This window comes from Equus quagga, chromosome 22 (assembly GCF_021613505.1).
Source record: "Equus quagga isolate Etosha38 chromosome 22, UCLA_HA_Equagga_1.0, whole genome shotgun sequence".
NCBI lineage: Eukaryota > Metazoa > Chordata > Mammalia > Perissodactyla > Equidae > Equus > Equus quagga.
This window is the reverse complement of record NC_060288.1, coordinates 19,600,628-19,620,680: the sequence shown is the minus strand read 5'-3', so window position 1 is coordinate 19,620,680 and position 20,053 is coordinate 19,600,628. Positions and strand designations below refer to the sequence as shown.

At 35.7% G+C, this 20,053-nt stretch overlaps 1 protein-coding gene across 25 annotated transcripts in view; it reads right to left on the bottom strand.

The window, feature by feature from the left end:
• Positions 1-20,053, bottom strand: part of PCM1 (pericentriolar material 1) — an 85,615-nt gene that overhangs the window by 38,295 nt on the left and 27,267 nt on the right. For 18 of the 25 annotated variants that reach the window (XM_046648763.1, XM_046648762.1, XM_046648760.1 and 15 more), the window contains 15 exons: positions 19,836-20,052; positions 17,710-17,911; positions 16,597-16,770; positions 15,944-16,101; positions 15,561-15,799; positions 12,693-12,847; positions 12,421-12,550; positions 11,285-11,425; positions 10,579-10,769; positions 8,790-8,993; positions 6,866-7,085; positions 6,618-6,763; positions 5,916-6,106; positions 3,504-3,675; positions 660-1,018 (listed from right to left, as the gene is read on the bottom strand). In XM_046648763.1, the coding sequence (XP_046504719.1) occupies positions 660-1,018; positions 3,504-3,675; positions 5,916-6,106; positions 6,618-6,763; positions 6,866-7,085; positions 8,790-8,993; positions 10,579-10,769; positions 11,285-11,425; positions 12,421-12,550; positions 12,693-12,847; positions 15,561-15,799; positions 15,944-16,101; positions 16,597-16,770; positions 17,710-17,911; positions 19,836-20,052 (2,899 nt within the window). The remainder of the gene's footprint in view (positions 1-659; positions 1,019-3,503; positions 3,676-5,915; positions 6,107-6,617; positions 6,764-6,865; positions 7,086-8,789; positions 8,994-10,578; positions 10,770-11,284; positions 11,426-12,420; positions 12,551-12,692; positions 12,848-15,560; positions 15,800-15,943; positions 16,102-16,596; positions 16,771-17,709; positions 17,912-19,835; position 20,053) is intronic. The other 7 variants (XM_046648766.1, XM_046648769.1, XM_046648773.1 and 4 more) reach the window with 1 other exon arrangement.

The window sequence follows — 20,053 nt, the reverse complement described above, 5'->3', positions numbered from 1 at the left end:
AAAATCTATTTTTTAAAAAAGTGGCTTGTCCTTAACACTATAAAGAGATCTTTGATATGATACTCAATGGCAGATTCAATAAAATATGGGTTAATGTTTTACCTCATTAAGATTCAGTTCCTGAAAGGCTAAGAGCAAACTTGTTTTAAAAGTAGTTTCATCTATATGATAATCAAAAATTGAAATGTAAAGGCCCACATTGCTTTAAATGAATCAATCAAGGATCTAACTTTGACTGAAGTGTTAGACATAGGACACTTTAGTCACGACTAAAGTGCTGGATGTAGTACAAGATGTAATATTAAAAGAGAGTGAATAATAAAACTGGGCATTTTGGCAATTTTAAAGTAACCTATAAGATTTGGAAAACATCTTCTGACCTCATAGTAAGCACATATATAGGAAATATAAGAAGCTTTAAGAATCACAAAAAAAGAATAAATGCCGTGTTTTAAAATATTTACATTAAACAATGTATTTGCTTAATGTATTTGACAAGTTTTGCAAAAAAATTATAAAGGTAGCTAAAAGTGACTTTGTTCAAGTAGGTCTAGAACAATGCCTACCCATCTAGCCATACTGAAATTAAATATGCAACATGCCACAGTAAGGTTACCAACATTCACAATGATTGATAGTCAACAAATTTCTGTACTTACCAATATTTTTAACTCTGCTTTTCAGCTGAGTAGAATGTCTTTTCTTACTCTTTGACTTGGGAGTTTTATCTTTAGATGCCAGGCTGGCCTGTGCAGATGCTTTTCTTGTCTTGAATGTTTTAGTTACTGTTGCCGGATCTACTGGATCAGGCATACTGCTAAAGCTTTCTAATGACTCTTCATCAAACTGGCGTCTTCTCCTGCTGGTATCTAATTGATTTTTGCGATTACTATTTGTAGTTTTCTCTACAGACACTGCAAATCCAGTCTTGATAAACGGTTTTTCTACTTCACCTTCTTGGTCATGCAACCATGGTGTCCTACTGTTTTCCACTTCTTCTTCGGGCTGTTTTTGATTCCTTACCAATGAAAATAAGTTTTCATAGATTACATTGATAGATTTCTATGTTTACTGAAAACTCCAGATAAACTTAATTTATACTAGTAGATTTAAGAAAATAAAATTGTCAACAGGCTATGAAAATATTTTCACAAAAATATGCATTAAATATGAAAATATTACATAGGCAAATGTACTAAATTACTTTAAACTTTGATCTTGGAGCCTTTCACTAAACCATTTTCACTGGCAAAAGTTCCAAAGATCTAGCATTCATGATGGAAAAGAGAGGGAAAGAAAAATAAAGGGAGGATGAGACAGATATAAAAAAAATCCCCCTAAAACTTGGAAGAACAGTTGAGAAAGAACTGTAGTAGAGGGTTTGGGAATATTCACGGATCTGTGTCACCTAAAGCAGTTCAAAGAGAACCCGAATTTGCTGAAAACAACTGGCCATAGTTGTTTCTTTCTCCACACATTAAGTCTAGTTTAATTCCGTTGGTCTAATGTCATTTTCCAAATGTTATCTGCTAAACACTGGCATCCCTTAATACGTTAATAGGTATTCACTGGTCATCTAAGTTTGGGAAAAAATAGGCAAAACAAAGTTAAACAGATCTGTGGGATTTCTCAGAACTTTTAATATGCCAGCGTGCTTTACAAATGTCTTAGAAGGGAACACAGTGAGGAAGATGTCCAAAGCTTTTTATCACAGAACCTGACATGGACAACAGTGTTCCTTAGAATGTAATTTGGGAGACACTGATCAACAGGATTTACCCTAAGACAAAGGATAGCAAACCTACAGTTGGCAGGCCAAATTCAGCCTGCTGACTGTTTCTGTATGGCCTGAGAGCTAAAATTATTTTTATATTCTTACATGGTTGGGAAAAAAAAAAATCAAAGGAAGAAAAATAGTTTGTGACATAAATTATATAAAATTCAAATTTCAGTGCCCATAAATAAAGTGTTATTGGAATGCACTCATTTGTTTATATACTGTTTATGGCTGCTTTCATGCAAGAATGGCAGAGATAAATGGTTATGACAGATACTGTATGGCTTGCAATACTTAACTATCTAGCCCTTTATAGGAAAGACCCTGACTCAAGACCACAATGTTTCATCTGACCTCTTATTATCTCCAGCCATTTAATTAAGGACATCTATAATAGCTGAGACTTTTGGGAGGAGATGAGGTCTAATCTGAAGTAGGTCAAATATCTCAAATAACATTAGGTATCCAGATCCATGTTTTTGCTATCAGTTATAAAAAATATAGATAAAAATGAAGTAGGGACGTTCCTGTAGGAAGGTTATTCATTAACACTTTGAATAAATGTTTACTGCTTGTGATGGAGATTCAATCAACCATCATTTCTGGATGGCAGCTGTGCACTAACACTGTTAGGCTCTGACCACAGAATACTTTTATAGAGCAACATGAGATTTAACAGGAAAATATGGTTCGTCCAGCTAAGAAAAACAAAGTCAGGAAGGTCAATCACAGCCTTCCTAGAGGCAAATACAAAGTTGAATTCTAAGAGTTTTTGGTTAATCATGTAAAAAAAAAAAATCATGATTTAACAATTAAACAGTGTCAAAATGCTAATTTAAGAGCCCAAGACATGCCCAATCACATAACTGAAGGGAAAAGCAATGTGAATTATATATTTGTAAATGGCTAGGAAAGACAAAAATCATAGAGATACTTTTGACAGAACAAATATTAGGCTCAACTGACTTCTAATTTTTAATCCTTCTAAAAAGTTTTTTCTGAAGTAAATAACAATAACAATAAAAAGGCTCTAATATTTTCACCAGCTGGACATGAAATCATTTTCTGGATTAACACAATCATTACAAACATTATTTATCTACCTATAAAAATGCTTACACAATGATTAACCTGACTGAATCCAACTAGTCTTCCAAACAATTTGAGTCAAAAAGTTTACTTGGGAAGATTATCATATTAAAAAATAATAAATGTTGAGAAACAGAAAAAAATCCTGACTATGACTGGTGCTGTTTCGCTAAAACTTCTTGGCTAAACTTGTTTTCATAATCTAACAGTATTCAAAATTACATTTGGAGAGGCCTTAGGGACTTATTCTAATGAGGAGCTATGAATCAAATAAAGGAGCCATCACTTTACAACAACTATCCTCTAGTAGTTAATATTAGTTTCTAGTCCTAAATTAGTGATCTTAAAGACAGATATCAAATCAAGGGCAAAAGACATTCTATGGGTTGGGTCTTATCCCTCCAAAAGGAATCTCACAGGACACCCTGATCAAACCCTTAACGGCTCCTGTACCAGGGTTAGCAGCAGGTGTATGCCTGAGACGGCTGCTAAGACGTGAGAGTTTCATATTCTCAGCACCATCGAGCCAAACAATCACAAACGTGCTCCCTAACAGCATTTTCAAAGTACATATAATTAGATGTAATCACAAAAGTGATATTTAAGCAAATGATGGGTTATGTTCATAACCAAATACCTTTGTTTTTCTGCTCCAATAGAAGAACTGCTTTCAAAAGGTTTTGGAAAAGCCATATATTCTGTTTTCCCTGAAGAATTCTGGGCTAATGGTTGCTGCTGTTCAGTGGGTGCAGAAATATTCTGAGAAAAATCTCCAAAATTAGAAGGAAATAAAGGGCTGAAATTCATACCTAATAAATAAAAGATATGGGTAAGACAACAATAAAGAAGTGCCTTTAACTGTAATATAAATTACAAGACAGTTTTAATAAAATCAGCAATTCAAATCCACCAAAACAAAAAATTATTAAAATAAACTAACACTCATTTAATTAATCACGGTTTACAGCTCAGCCCACTGTTTCCGGCATTGGTAATACAAAGACAAACAATGATCCCTATCTCCTTATGGGCATAAAGTTAGGAACAGTAATAGTACCTGACATTTATCAAATTATTACTGGCTGCTAGACTCTACTGTAGGCACTTTACATGTTATCTCATTTAATGCTCAAAACAGGGCTATAACATAGGCATTGTATTCATTTTACCAGTGAGAAAATAGGCTCAGAGATCAAATGTCTAGTAAATGGAAGAGCAGGTTAGATCTTGGGTCTGCATGACTCCTAAGCTTATTTATGTTCTTTCCACTCCAATCAGGAAGCAGAATACAATTAAATACTTACCATATAGTGCTGTAACAGAGGAATCTGCAAGGGGCTACCAACAACTTGGGAAAGAAAGGTATCAGAGAAGGCTCCACAAAATTTACCTCATTTGTGAAAAATGAAGAGTTTGAACAGGGTTGGCACTGATATGAAGCATATCACAGTGACAAGGAACTGCACGTACAATTTCTTATATTATTTGTTACTTAAAACCCTACTCGATGGGGCTGCCCAATGGTGTAGTAGTTAAGTTCGTGTGTTCCACTTCCGTGGCCCAGGGTTCTCCAGTTGGAATCCTGGGCACAGACCTACACACCGCTCATCAAGCCATGCTGTGGTAGCATCTCACATAGAAAACAGAGGAAAATTGGCAAAAGATGTTAGCTCAGGGCCAATCTTCCTCAGCAAAAACAAAAAGCCTGCTCAAAAAACGTTTGCTGCCAATATTAATTGACAACCAAGAACTAACAAGCTTGTTAAATTTTTTAATTCCATTGTTTTTATAATCCTGTTAAGGAAATACAGTGTGATATTTTAATTTATTTATATTTATATTCACAAAGCCCTCCCAACCCTTTTTCTCCTCCTATATTCCCTGGCAAACATCTTCAACTCCTCCTCCTTCATGATTCATCTCACCTAACTGGTCACTTAACTTCTACCTCCAGAATGTCTTTTGAATTCCACCTTCTTCTTCACCCCTGCCTCTGATGCCTTAGGTCAAGCTATCATTCTGTCCCTGAGAGTATGCAACAGCCTTCTATTTTCTACTCAGCAGCTATACTCTTAGCTCCTTCTCTCCAATCTCTCCTCAACACTATCACCAGTATAACCTCTCTAAAATATAAATCTCATGCTATCACCTGCTCAAAATTCTTCAACGGCCCCTCTAGTCTGCAATGGAAATTCTAAGCTTCTGTGCACAGCACAAAGAGCCTCCACTGCTCTCCAGCCACATCAGTTACTCTTCCCCAGCCATGGCCCTACATCCTAGCCACACTTAATGACCTCCCAATTCCCTAAGTGATACACTGTTTCATTGCTTTGTAAATCTAGATAGTTTCATTGATTAGAAAGCCCTTTCCCTCCTAACCCCCCTGGAAATAAATTCTATTTGTTCTTTAGCTTAAATAACACTTTTTCTGAAAAAAACATATTTGCTGACAATCTTTTGCCCCAAGGAAGAGTCAGTCACTCACCTCATTTGCATCACTGCTATGGCACTCATGGTGCTGCACTAAGGATTTACTGACATTCTTGGCTTCCTCACTAGACTCTGAATTCCTTAAAGCATTAGTCTTACTCATCTGACTCCCAGTCATTTAAATAGTGTCTGGCATGTAATGGGTGCAGAAAAAAAGGCTAAATAAAAGGCTAAGCTAAGTAAAATTAAAGATAAGCCTAAACTAAGCACTCACCTTTAGTGTAGTAGTATATCTCCCTACCAAGACATGAAGCTACTCTATTATCTTGTCTTATTCCTCCTCACTCTCCTAATGTTTCACACAGTGCCTGGCATACAGCAGTCACTGGATAGGTTAATTCCTTTTCTCCTTACTAAATAGTTGTTGCATAATTCAAAGGTATAAGACTAAGTAATCATTCATAAATACACAGTTCATTTAATTTCATTAGCAACCATATTATGATTAAACGTTTCCTATCAATCCAAAAGAGAATGATAAAAATCCATGCAGCAGACTAATGATATTCTCAAACACTCTGCATTTACTTATCTTCCCTTTACATTTTTAATCACTTACCTGGTGCAAATGATGAAAAATTCGTAAACCCAGGTAGGTTAAACAAATTTACAGGCTGTGTTGGAAAGCTGAAAGGACAAAATAAACTGGGAGAAGGAGGGTGTGATGCACTGCTGCCTCTCTCCTTGCTTCCAGGTTTTTCTGGATGCTGATTTTGTTGGCGCATAAGTTCATTTAGCATTTGTTTCAACCTATAAAATTTTAGTAAGTCAGTAATTTAAAAATCAATTCTATTAGCATCTATTTAAAGTACATTGAGAAAGAATATATATACGAAATGATTCAACAGTATGCAGAACACACTGACTGCTCTGATATTTACTACAACAGATATCTGCTTGTCCTGTACACTCAGCCTTTGGAACAAGAACTAACTGCCCTTAGCACTTCTATCAGACAGTAAGCATAACCACAAGAAGCTCATTTTTGTTGTTGTTTACAGCTTTACTGAGGTATAATATACACACCATATAATTCACCAAAGGTAAGTGTAAAGCTGAATACTATAAAATTTTAAGAACAAAAGTCCACAGTATTAAAAGTGAACACTGGGCAAACCACTGTTTATAAAATTCTTGAGTGACACAGAATATCTGAATAGGCAATTTGGCTCCTGCCCTTTTCTCCCAGAGGTAACTGTGAAACCCCTGCTCAGTGTGAGCTCTGACTACACAGTCACACTGCTTCTAAGACATAGATTACCTCTGCACGTTATTCTGTTGCCACGTTAGCTGAGTATAGCACTGGTTCAACTGGTGCATGATAAGGTGGACTTGAGGAGACGCAACATTGCTGGGCATAACACTGTAAGGACCCGTGAGAAGAGTTTGTAGCAGACAAGACAGAGTCTATGGAAAGAAAAATTTTGTTATAGTTACTGATGACTTGAGAAAAATGTGTATTGCTTCAAAAACAAGATAAAAAAATTTTACTTTCATAGTAAACTCTACCTGCTGGTCTTGCATCAAGGTCTGACAAATATTGACACTGAAATCAAGCTGTTTCTTTAGCTGATTGATTTGTTCTTGCCATTGTTCTTTCTCTTCTACGTAAGAGAGTTCTGACACCCAACGAAGGTTTTCCTGCCGTTGCATGCTGATATTCTGTTGTCTTGTTTTGGCTAAAGGACGATAATTTCCATCTGCTGAAAAAGGGCGATTGTTCTTCCACCTAACACAAGATTTAAAGCATTAGGTCATCATATGTAATTATTTGATTTTTAAAATCCAGCAATAAACCCTGATACCCTGGCCCACAGGCCAGTATTCTTTTTTTTTAATGCTTTTTCGTGAGGAAGATTGGCCCTGAGCTAACATCTGCTGCCGATCTTCCTTTTTTTGGCCTCCCTAAAGTCCCTGTACATAGCTGTATATCCTAGTTGTAAGTCATTCTAGTTCTTCTATGTGGGATGCCACCACAGCATGGCTTGATGAACGGTGTGCAGGTCCATGCCCAGAATTTGAACCAGCGAACCCTGGGCCGCCAAAGCAGAGTGCACAAACTTAACCACTTGGCCATGGGGTCAGCCCCTCTCTTTTTAAGTTCAAAGGACTTTAAAAGCATGGAAAATTGGGGCCAGCCCCATGGCTGAGTGGTTAAAGTTCCATGCGTTCTGCTTCAGCGGCCTGGGTTTGTGGGTTCAGATCCTGGGTGTGGACCTACTCCACTCATCAGCCATGCTGAAGAGGTATCCCAAACACAAAATAGAGGAAGACTGGCATGGACCTTAGCTCAGGGCTAATCTGCCTCAAAACAAAAAGAGGCAGATTGGCAATGGATGTTAGTTCAGGGCACATCTTCCTCACTAAAAAAAAAAAGTATGGAAATAGAGATGGGAAACGTTCCAGATTTCTAGCCTTATATCATTTTTTATTCTCTTCCAGTCTTTTTTCCTTTATGTTTTACACAGAAGTGTCCACATAATTTTGTATCCTATGATTTTTAATTTTTGCTTAATTCCCCAAAACAGGGGAGAAGATCAAAGCTTACGAATCTTGATCCAGTCTAGGTGGAATGTATCTTGGCAACACTCTTGTGGTATAATAAAAAATATATTTGGTCTTTGTCCTAGGTTCCTGGCACAGAGCTCCTAAAACTCTATCTCCTAAGTACAGGAGTGTCTTTGTTATTTATAATGAGCCCCTTTCAACCATACCTGAGTTTATGCTAACAACTCTTGGCAAGACCTAGATAGTTTCATGATGGGGGCTGGTTGCCAGAAAAACCAAGCAGGTGATTAGAGGGTGGGAACTTTTAGCCCCATGTCCTAACCTCCAGGGAGGGGAGGGGCCAGAGATTGAGTTTAATCACCAGTGGCCAGTAAATTTAATCAATTGTGCCTATGAAATGAAACCTCCATAAAAACCCCTAAACAAGGCAGTTAGGAGACCTTCTGGGTTGGTGAACAACTGAAGTTCTGGGAAGGTGGTCAGCCGCCAGAGGGCGCATGGAAGAAGCTCTGTGCCACTCCCCAACTCATACCTTGGCTTATGCACCTCCTCAATTTGGCCGTTGCTGAGTTGTATCCTTTATAAGAAACCAGTAAACACAAGTGTTTTCCTAAGTTCTGTGAATTGTTTTAGCAAATTATGGAACCTGAAGAGGGGTTGTGGAACCCCAAAATTTGTAGCCAAGTCAGACATAAGTGTGGGTACCCTGGGGACGTGGGACTTGCAACTGGCATCTGAAGTGGGGGCAGGCTTATGTGACTGAGTCCCTTAACTTGTGGGGTCTGCCCTAGCTCCAAGTAGTTAGTGTCAGAACTGAATTAAATTGTAAGATACTCAGTTGGTCCAGAGAATCAGAGAATTGCTTGGTGTCAGAAAGACCCAAGACTCTTCAAATCAAGCAAAAAATTGAAACAGTGAAACTAACCTATTTTTAGTTTCCTTTACATTATAAGAGTTATGATTCACACTGTTAGGAGGATACATGGAAGAGTTATCATTGGAACTAGCATCTTGCTCTTCTTCTTCCTCCTCTTCATCTGTCCGAACAATTCCTTCAGAAAGGTAACCATCTTCATCTCCTTCTTCATCTAGTGCACACTGGGTAGAACCTCCCCAAGTTGCCATTGTTCTAGAGATTAAGAGACAAAAACCAAGAGATCATTCTGGAGATGAGCTAAATACTTTACCATCTACTATGTACCAGACATTGTACCAAATATATACATGTACGCATGTATGTATATGCACATATGTGTATATATAAAATTTCATTTAATCACAGTAACTACAAGATGGGTGGTACTCTCCCTACTGCTGTTACACAAAATATATTTACTCTGCCTTTCAGAAAACAATTCTTCAAATAACTTAAAATAGTAATCACATCCCCTGGAACCCTTTTCCTAAACTAAATCCCCCTCAACTTTCAACTTTTCCTTGAGTGACAGTTTTCTAGATCAGAGCTGTCCAACAGATAACTTTCTGCAATGGTAGTAATGATCTATATCTGTGCTGTCCATACAGTGACCACTAGGTACACATGACTAATGAGCACTTAAAATATGCCTGGTGTGACAGAGAAAATGAATTTTTAATTCTATTTAATTTTAATTTAAATAGCCACCTATATCTAGTGGCTGCCATACTGGAAAGCAGAATTCTAGATCTATGGTTCTAAAACCTAGATGCTTATCAAAACTTTTTAAAAACTTTTTTAAAGTACAGATAGATGTGGTACTCAAAATAGAATAAAATATTATAGATATAGTGTGATCAATAAAAAGCATACTGAGACTCCCAGAACAGAAAAACTTCTTCTAAGAGGAAGAAAAAGGGGCTTGGTGCAATGTTCCAGAAATGCCATCTGAGGATATTAAAAGGTGAGGTCACAACAAATTTGGGTTTCAAAATTTTAGATGTGAATACTACTATATAGATAAGTAATTAACTGATCTTACAGATAACCAACTCTTTTAGAAATCTTCTTTTTTTTTTAAGATATGCTTTTTTTTTGGTGAGGAAAATTGGCCCTGAACTAACATCTGTTGCCAATCTTCCTCTTTTTTTTTCCCTCCTCAAAGCCCCAGTACATGGTTGTATATCCTACTTGTAAGTCATTCTAGTTGTTCTATGTGGGATGCTGCCACAGCATGGCTTGATGAGTGGTGTGTAGGTCCATGTCCAGGATCCAAACCAGCAAACCCCAGGCCACTAAAGCAGAGTGCACAAACTTAACCACTCAGTCACAGGGCCAGCCCCCAGAAATACTCTAAATGCAGAAATCTCAAACTTAAATCCTAAAAACTAAATGTTTTACATAATGTTTTAAGATCCTTAGGAAACTTAACAAACAGCAGATGCTCAATTTAAATTAAAAAGTGCTTATTTCTGCCTGATAGAAAAGCACTACAAAGTATCAAGCATTTTCTTTTTATAAGCTGAAAACTAAGAAAATAAGGTTTATATACTCAGGAAAATCTGTATCACCGTTTAATCAAGTGTGTTAGTAATTAAAAAAAAGACAGACGGTTGATGCTATGAGAAGTTAGAATAGAAAGCACCTGGATTTAGTTAAACTGACTCATAAAGGTCATGCTTAAACTAGCCTCACTGAAACAGATTTGTGCTGTGAAGTAGAGGGGAAATGACGCTACCTATCCCACAGGCCTTAGGTAGGTGATGTTAAAAAAAAATGACTCAAACAATTCTCTTACTTTTCTGTTCTACTTTGCTGAGGAGTACACAGGTTCTCAGATGCATCACTTCTCAGAGAAACAGCCACTGGAGATGCAGTTTCAGCTAGACCTTGCCTCCTCTGATGTTCAGCCATCAGAGCTTCAAGTTGCTTTCTTCTCTGTCGCAGCTCTTCCCTTAACATTTCATGTCTTCGCATTTCTGACCATAGCTATTATTTTAAAAATCAAAGTCAAGTTACTGTAAATATCTGGATTTGTTTTAGCCTTAAAGAATAACAGGTTAATCCTGTCAATACCAACAAACATTTCTATTCTCACTCTATCCTTTTTACATGAAGGTTAAAATATCCATAAATAAGAAAAAAATCAGGCAATCATTAATTCTTAATGAAAACAAAAATATTTCATCAACTATCTAGAAAAAGAAGAATAATGTTTTCTACAGATCACATGTAAACAAAATGCTAAAAGATAATTCTTTCTAATTGAGATGATTACTATTTGCTGCAGCTATCCTTTACCTATAATTCTGCCAAATATTTGCTAATAAAGAGCAAGACTATTCTGAAAAGATCCCAATTTAATTACTTTTGGAAAAAGTTATTTCTTCTCCCAACTAAAAGACATAAAACAGGCTACATTTAAAAACACATTTTGCAGATAATCAATACTCCTTGTTAAGATATGACTTGACTCAGGAACAACAGGGTACAATGTACAATACCTCATTATCTACTACTGAAGAATCTTCAGGCTCAAAAACAGATTTGCTTGTACTGGTTTCATTTTCATTAACAGTTGGGGTTGAAGTAACAGCTGGAATATATTTTTTTGTGGGACAATTACCGGCACTAGTGGCTGACAGCTAAAAAAGGGTTGGTAAAAACTATTATGAATTAAAGCAGTTATGTTAATTTCATAAAAGCAGTTATTTTACTACTTCTCTAGGGCTCTAGTACCATACCTAATTTGTCATTACCAGACCTTAACTGCCATCATGATCCAAAGAAAACCTGACACATGAAAACACAGGCTAAAGTCAACGAGTAGTAACCAACCCTCAGCAACAATAGAGACAAAAGGGATAAAATGTTATTGCGGAAAATTTCATATACTCAACCCACTCTGGCATATATTCCTCTGGATGTTATTTAAATTGGAGACAAGGGAAAAGGATTAAACTGAAAAAGGTTAAGAGTCTAGAAAATAAACTTATATTAGAAACATCATTTGATGTGTTTCCCTTTCTTTGAAAACAAAACCTAACTGAAGAATAAAGCTAACCAATAAATTTTAAGAAAAATCTCAAAAAGAATTGATATTCCCTTCCCATGTTAACCCTACTCCTGGTTACCTGACATGGTCAAGGATTGCTCATTCTCTGTTCAATCTCAAAGACCCATACACAGGGGGCTATTTAATAAGCAAAGGTATATACATTTAATATTCAAACTACAAATAAAATATCTTAATTCCCTTAGGTAACTCACAATGGCTTAAGAGCTTTATTATGTAATTTTGGGCCAGTAAAAGATGGAAATGATAGTCCCTTAATTGCAAAGTTCAAACGAGAATATTTTAATATAATAAATAGCTATAAATATTCATATTCTGAACCTATAACTAGCTAGCCCAATGAGTGAAAAAATGGAAACAGAGTCAATTCCTAAGTGCTATCTTTCATAGTATAAATGTACAACCCTAACCCATTTTATTAGTTCATCCATTTCATTAATCATAAAATTAATAAATATAAATGTCACATCAGTACTAGAAAAAGACAAAGAGTACTGTCAATTGACATTAGGTTTTAAACATCTTTTTTCAGACAAAATGGAAAGAAAAACATTTCCTAATTACCTGTAGGTCAGGACATGCCTTTTGCAATGCTTGAATTTTCTCTTGAATCTCAATCAGTTTCTTTCTTTCCTCCTGCAATTGTTTGAGCTCTCTCTGTTGCTGCTGTAGTTTAGCCTCATAAAATTTCTCTCTATAATTAAATTGACATATTTGTGGACCCCAGTAAATCTGATGATAGCATTAAGCACGAATAATACAGCACACCTATCTGAGTACCTTCTCTGTAACAGGTGCTAAATTTTCATTAAATGAAAGCCATAAGCTTAACATACCTTGCCTTTTCATTTACTCCAGCATCTTTCTGTGTTTTACTGGCATTTCCTCTAGTGTTATTTGCATTTTGTTTGGTGTCTTCTTCTGCTGGGTAGAAATCATCCAAATTTGAAGTATGGGCAGACATAACTCCTTGGTCTGCTGCATCATCATCCTAAAACACCATCATTATATTAAAATTATCTTCATATCTAAAGGATTATCCAATTCATATAATTAGTAAATACCACTAGTCTATAAAATTCACATAACATAAAAATTAAAGCAGTAGATTTTTAGAGAACACTGAAGTTCATCCTTTATCGATGGCAGGAAATGAAGTGCTAAAACTGAAAACAGTATATTTAAAATTTAAGCTGCCAATTACCCAGTCATGAGAAATATTAAGTTGCTTTTTCTTATCTTGACCAGAGACCAAGCTACCAAACAATAACTATCTAGTGGATATGAAGAAGATAAAAAATATACCATTGGAGCTGGGACTCTTGATATTAGTTAATTTTTCTTAAGGTATAATTTTAAATTAACAACTTCAAATGATTAATATCCAGTGTCACTTGCTCTGATTAAAATTTTCCATTTCCTTACTTTGGCCTTTAGTTTGCCAAACAAGTACCAATGTTCACAATACAAAAAATAGTGAGAATATAGCATCTCAAATCTGTCATGACTACTGGAAAAACAACTAAAGTTCATATCTTCCTAACAGCAGATCTATATCTTCTGTTGAAATCAATGTATTTATTAAAATGGGGGGTTGTGGGTGAACTACTGCCTTTTCTTAAAAACATTTAACTCTATATATTTTATATTTACCCTTGGTTCTCTGAAGATCTCAACTGAAACTTTAACCTTTGGACATATCACTCTAATAAAACTGTAATTATAAAATTGTCTAATCAATTTTAAGTTTGTAGAAATGGTAGTATTTGGTCTTTGCATCAATGTGAAAAATAATCTAATTCATTACTAGTATGAATAGGAAGATCAGAAAGAAACTGACTCAAGTTGGAAATGAAGAATATAAAAGCTAAATCATGAGGCATTTTCACATAATAAGCAGAAAAATTAACGTATGAGAAAAAAATGCAAAACAAAACTGCCTCAAGTTTCAGATGGTAGTATGGAAGAGACTAAACAACTGAAATGATACAAACTCCAACACTAAAAGAAAGTTAAGAAAGTAACTGACTAAACAATTATTGTTTTAACACACACTGCATCAGAGACTAAGGAACTAAGAGAGAGACATCTGGAGACTTATAAGATACAGAGGTTTCATAAGGGCCATAAAAGTCGTCCAGAGGGGCCAGCCCCGTGGCCAAGTGGTTAAGTTTGCACGCTCCACTTCCTGAGGCCTAGGGTTTCACCGGTTCGGATCCTGGGCACGGACACGGCACCACTCACCAGGCCATGTTGAGGCGGTGTCCCACGTGCCACAAACTAAAAATACACAACTATGTGCTGGGGGGATTTGGGGAGGAAAAAAAAAGATTGGCAACAGTTGTTAGCTCAGGTGCCAATCTTTAAAAAAAGTTGTCCAGAATAATCTAATTAGGAAGAGTAGTAATAGTTTTATATAATCATGGTAACTGTCTAACTGTTTAGACCTTCTCCCAGGTCTCTTGGGAAATAGGATACAAGTAAAAGTTAAAATAAGAAAAAAGACAACTACCCTTAGTAAAATAAATAAAACTCATCGACCTTAAACTGATGTAAAAAACTTGGGGATTTGGGTCCTTCTTTTAACAGTTCTCTTTCAGTAGGAGGCCCCTTAATCCCTCTGCATTACAGTTTTATCATTTCTCATATAAATATTTCAGATCTTAGAACAGTCCTTGAAGCAAAAGAGCTTCACTATAGGCCTGAACATAAGCTGAGTCATGTGTAAGCCACCAAGTCATTCATCATTTCTGATCTATTATTCCCACTTTTGGCAATACATCTGAAGAAAGGAATCAAAGAAAAAGTGGGAAAGTAATAAACAAGTACAATGATGTTTGAGATGGCACAACCTACTACTATTTGCTTTGGAAGCTGTTTTAATTTTTTCAAATGGTAGTACAGTCACATGATCAAAGTTCAAAAAGTAAAAAAGACATGTAGAAAGTCTCCTTTTCATCCCTGTCCCCCAACTGATTCCTCTCTCCACAGGTAACGAATGTTACCAGTTTATGTAGCCTTCTACAGATATACTTTGAATATATAAGCAAAAATGTACGTGTGTATAAAGAAGTGTTAAGTTACATAATATCATGTTCATATGTGCAAATGGCTTTTTAAAATTTATGACTAATAGTTTGAACTTTACTTATCTGGCCTTGCTGAATAAAACATCATACGGTTTTCCTTTCACATCAAGTGATTTAAGATCTCAGGCTCTGGTATAAGAGAGTCTCAATTCTGGCTCTGACAACACTATAACCTGGGTCAGCTAACATCTCTTTAACATGCTTAATTCTGCCTCACTGAGATATCACGAGTTCTACATGATATAAGACTGGGGTGTCCAGCAAAACAACAAACAAACATGTTTTTGTAATAAAGTTATATTAGAACATAGCAATGCTCACATATTTATGTATTGTCTATTTGGCTGCTTTTGCATTGAGTAGTTGTGACAGAGAATATACGGCCCACAGAGCCTAAAATATTTACTAACTCACCCTTAATAGAGAAAGTCTGCTGATCTCTGATACATGGCATGTAAAGTGCTAAGATTTAAACCTGGCACTCAGTAAGAACTCAATAAATGTGTATTAGTATGATTATACCAACAGAATTATCAAACACATACATAAATCTTACCTTCTAAATAAGACTGGACTATTTGACAAAATGTTTTTTAAAAACCTAGCAGTATTTACCTGTACCATAGCAACAAGATCTTGTAACTGTCTAAGTTTCTGTTTCGCAGCCATAAGTCTACTGATCTTCTGTTCAAATTCGGCATCTTCTGGAGCCTCATCAACCAGACTGCTCCTATGACTAGATAATGAAGCTCCACTGACTCCCTCATCTTCCGCTTCTTCCTCCTCTTCCTCATCATCTTCACCTTGTGCAACATGAATCCCCTGTTCTCCTTCTCTATTATATCGACAATCTGCTGAAAACATATATTATTGAAATCAATAATTTATTAAACTTAAGTTTATTAAATTATTAGTTTAATAAACTTAAGAAAAGTACTAATGAAAATCTACTTCCCAAGTAAAATACAGCAAAATTATCTGTGAATAGTCAATCATACCTAAAGAAGGAGGCATGTTTAGAGCCCTTATGTTGGCAGCAGATCTGTTGTTAATTTCACAATTAGAATTAACTGATCTCCCATCTCTATTATTAGAAACACACTGTGCATTAGAATTACTATTTACTTCGTTCCAGGTAGCAGCTACTTGTGGATTTCTAAAAGAAAGAAAAGAGCCTGAAGTTATTTAAGGTAAAAAAAAATAAATTTACATCAAAAGTCTTAGGATTGCTGATAAAATAATTCCAAACTATGAACATCACTGGCTATTTCCCCACTTAGAGCCCAACTCGGAATAACTGGCTCTTGCTTTTCATTAACCTCTGCTATTTGGAAATTTAAGAATAAAAACATATGAAAAGTCAAAATTACACCTAAAAGAGGTAGGAAAATGTTAAGTTAGATACTTCTTATGATTTACTTGCATTTGATCTAACAAACAGCCAATTTACTAAACTACTGTATTCAATACCTCCCTATATGCATTTCTTTAGAGGGCGAGTAAGATTATACCAACAAAAATATTGTACTTACAGAAGCAAAGTTAAATAAAAGGCAAATAGCACTCTAATGAGGTTCTTTTTTGTTCCATATTAAAACTATTAAGTTAAGATGAATATGTTAGAAAAACAAACTTAGAAATAAGTTTTTACCGAATGTTAGTAACAGGTTCAGAATTTTCATGCTCAGAATCATATTCTGACTCTTCAGTCTCTTCATCTTTTGTGTTTTCATTTACAGCATCTGTCATCATATCTGATGTCTGTTCATAATAATGAACTAACTCTCTTAGTTCATTCAATCTCTTTCGAACTTCATTTAACTTCCTGATAAACAACAAAAGGTACATATATATAACATTCATACTAATTTTGGCAAAACAAAGCACATATTATTTTCATATAATAGCAGCCAGCAGTAACAAAATTTAGATCTAATCAAATATCCAGGGGATATGACTGTAAAGTAATGAATTTAATTGCACGTACAGCTTACTCAAAATCTCATTCCTTTATTTTCTTATGTTATGCTAGGGACAAAAGCTTAAGCAAACCAGTTTCAAGTATTAAAATTAAGGTATAAATGTTAACAGCTTAAAACTCAATGTTGAAAATATCCCTAGGTTTCTCAAAAATGTGCAGTACTAAATATTCAATTTAAACACTACCTCTCAGACAAATCAGGTATGCAGGCTTTACTGAGCATTTACAGAAGTTCCCAATTTGTCTACAACATATAGAGATCTATAAAGTATATATTTACGAAAAATAATAATTGTTCAGTTTTTACTAAATGTCAAGAACTATGCCAATGTTTTTTACTTCTATAAAACATGTTAGTGAACAGGTATATTATCATCCCTATTTTGCAAATGAAGAAAATGAGGCTCAGTAAGGGTAAGGTGTTTGACCATTGTCACACAGCCTCGTGAGATACAACTGCAGGGCTGTCTGACTCTAGAGTCTGGGTTCTAAACCATTTGAATACAGATATCTTTTAACTGTAGCCCCAGCTACTGCTAATCCTTTATCTGGAAAACAGGAAAACATCAGCTTACAGAAATTGACCTGTGTTATGTCACATTTCTCCCGGACAACTCAAAGAATGCACATATTACACAGACACACTTCTACCACTGTTATCACTTAAGAATATCAAATAAATTCAACTTTTCCAGAAATTCAACAATCAAAGTAAAAAACCCAGGATTTATCCCCATTACTCAATTCTAATCTATGTAAACAACGTTTGTAAAAATGTTTTACTGGAGTTTTTCAGTTGGATTTAGATGGCCTTCACTTTCACTCTCATTCTGAGAAACTAGAGAAGCAGCCGGATAAGGAACAGATGATGTGAGACTATTGGATTCTCCGTTGACAACTGGTGCTAAGCCTACAGGAGCAGACGGAGCTGAAGATGTAATTCTCTGATCCACACTCCTTTGTGGAGAGACTGAAGAAGGCACAACTACAAACAAAAAAGACCAGTTACCATAAACAAATAAATATGGCATCAAACAACACTTATCCAAAGTTTGCTTGGATATAGAAAAACAAAAAGTAAAAACCATTAACATCTTAAATTCTGCAGATTTAAATTTTAGAAACTTAAGGATATAACATCCAGGCCACCTGTTTATTAACATGTCCTTCAACCAAACAGAGTTAAAACAGACAGGAAAGAATAAGGAAAGACAAGATGGAAATTGACAAGAACTCTATCTTGAAAAAGTAACTAGAGCACTCCTCTGATAAACTTGGTTCTAGGTTAGGTTCAGCAGGGCCACTATGTATGATGTTCAGTATACCATCTACAAACTTTCACAGGGCAGCCATAGCAGGTTAGCTCCCTAAGAGTGTTCTAAATCCACAGCTCAAAGGAATGATATCTGGTCTCCAAGATGGAACTTTTCTTGTTCCAAAGGTTAAAGCAAAATTGCTAAAGTGACTGTGGTACATCCATCCAAGAAATACTACTCAGCAATAAAATTTTCTAATTAGATGATGGCTAATCCTATACAGTCCTTGAATTATATTTTAATCACTTTTCTGTCCACACAGATCAGACAAAGATATGCTATGCCTTCAAGGGCAATGAATGAAGATTAAGAAACTTTCTTTGCACTTCTCTTTCTCCCACCACTTTAAAACTATTGTCTTTTATCTCTTTCTCACGACCACCATTATTCGTTGCTCACATTATCAGTTGCTATAGCTGATTGCCAGTAGTCCTTCTATCCTATTCCTTGACTGTTCTACCTTTTGCTGCTGCTTTCACACTGTTTCCTAACTGGAAAGAAAATGATTTTTTAGAGTCATCAGTAGGCAGAGTGCTACTGTCTTTAAAGCCTTGAGTGCAAATTTTAAGTTTTTCTTAGTTGAGTTTACCTGTTTAGGAAGGATAAGAATTGGGGTTAGTTTATGCTCTAGAGGAGGAGGAGACCAGCAGGGATCAGGGAAAAGAAAGGACTATCTTTCAGGGGAGAAACAGTAAGGTTCTTTTGGGTTGACAGAGAAATAGGAGATGGGTGAAGAACAAAGAACAGGGACTCCAGAGATGATGTTTGTATCCTTTGGCGTTTCTTTAATAAGAGAGGAGCTGGAATGCTGAAGAAGAATGACCAGTTGCAGTTGACCCCACGGACTCCAGTTTCCAATGCCAGAGCTCCTATTACTAACTGTTTGTGTAAGAGGCAGGGACCAGGCTTGAGAAGGTATGAGGATAGCAAATGAGGACTAGTAAGTAAATCTGAATTAGACAGAGACAAGTAAAACATCCGTAGAAAAGATAGTTCCTATAGTATAACTAGGATGATTATTGCCTTTCCTATATAACTAGTATAAGTAGGATGACTATGCCTTTCTTATTCCCACCTTAGATAACTATTTACATATTTTCAAAAAGGATGTAAGTTATGGACATTTCATACTAAACCACAGGTACTATGTTTTTCATACCTTGTGTTTTTTATACAATTACTTTCTAAATCTGTTTCATAGTTTGTAAATCAAAGTACTAATGTGGATTAGTTTTTTTTTTAAAAGGCATATTTTGAATATGGTAAAAAATGCAGTATTATGTCCAAGTACCAAAGTTACCTTCTCTTCCACTTTTCCCTTAATTACAATCCTACCAGTTTTTCAAGGCCCAAGTTTATTCTTTCCAATTTCTGAATTACAGAACAGATCTATCATCTACTTGGCTTTTATCACACATTGCCTTGTGACTTAAAAACTTTTCCCATGCAAATCCTACCTCCCCACAAAACGTATAATTTTCATTGGGAACTATGTGTTCATTCATTCACCAAATATTTATTAAGTAACTATTATGCACCATCATATATACCTATGTGTCCTGTACCTAATACTACTGAGCCAGATTTACTTACGTGATGAATTGTTCAGATGCTGATCTCGAAGTGTATGAAGTTCCCCAAGCAGTTTGTCCATTTTTTGTTTCTTTTCCTGTAATACTCGCATTTTGCTAAAAAGTTGGACTTTCTCATCAGGCAAATGTTCTGAAACTGATGGATTCCTGCTCTGGGAAACCTCCCTACTTAATGAAAGACTTTCTGCCTGTCTTCTATTATCTGGAACAGCTGGAGGC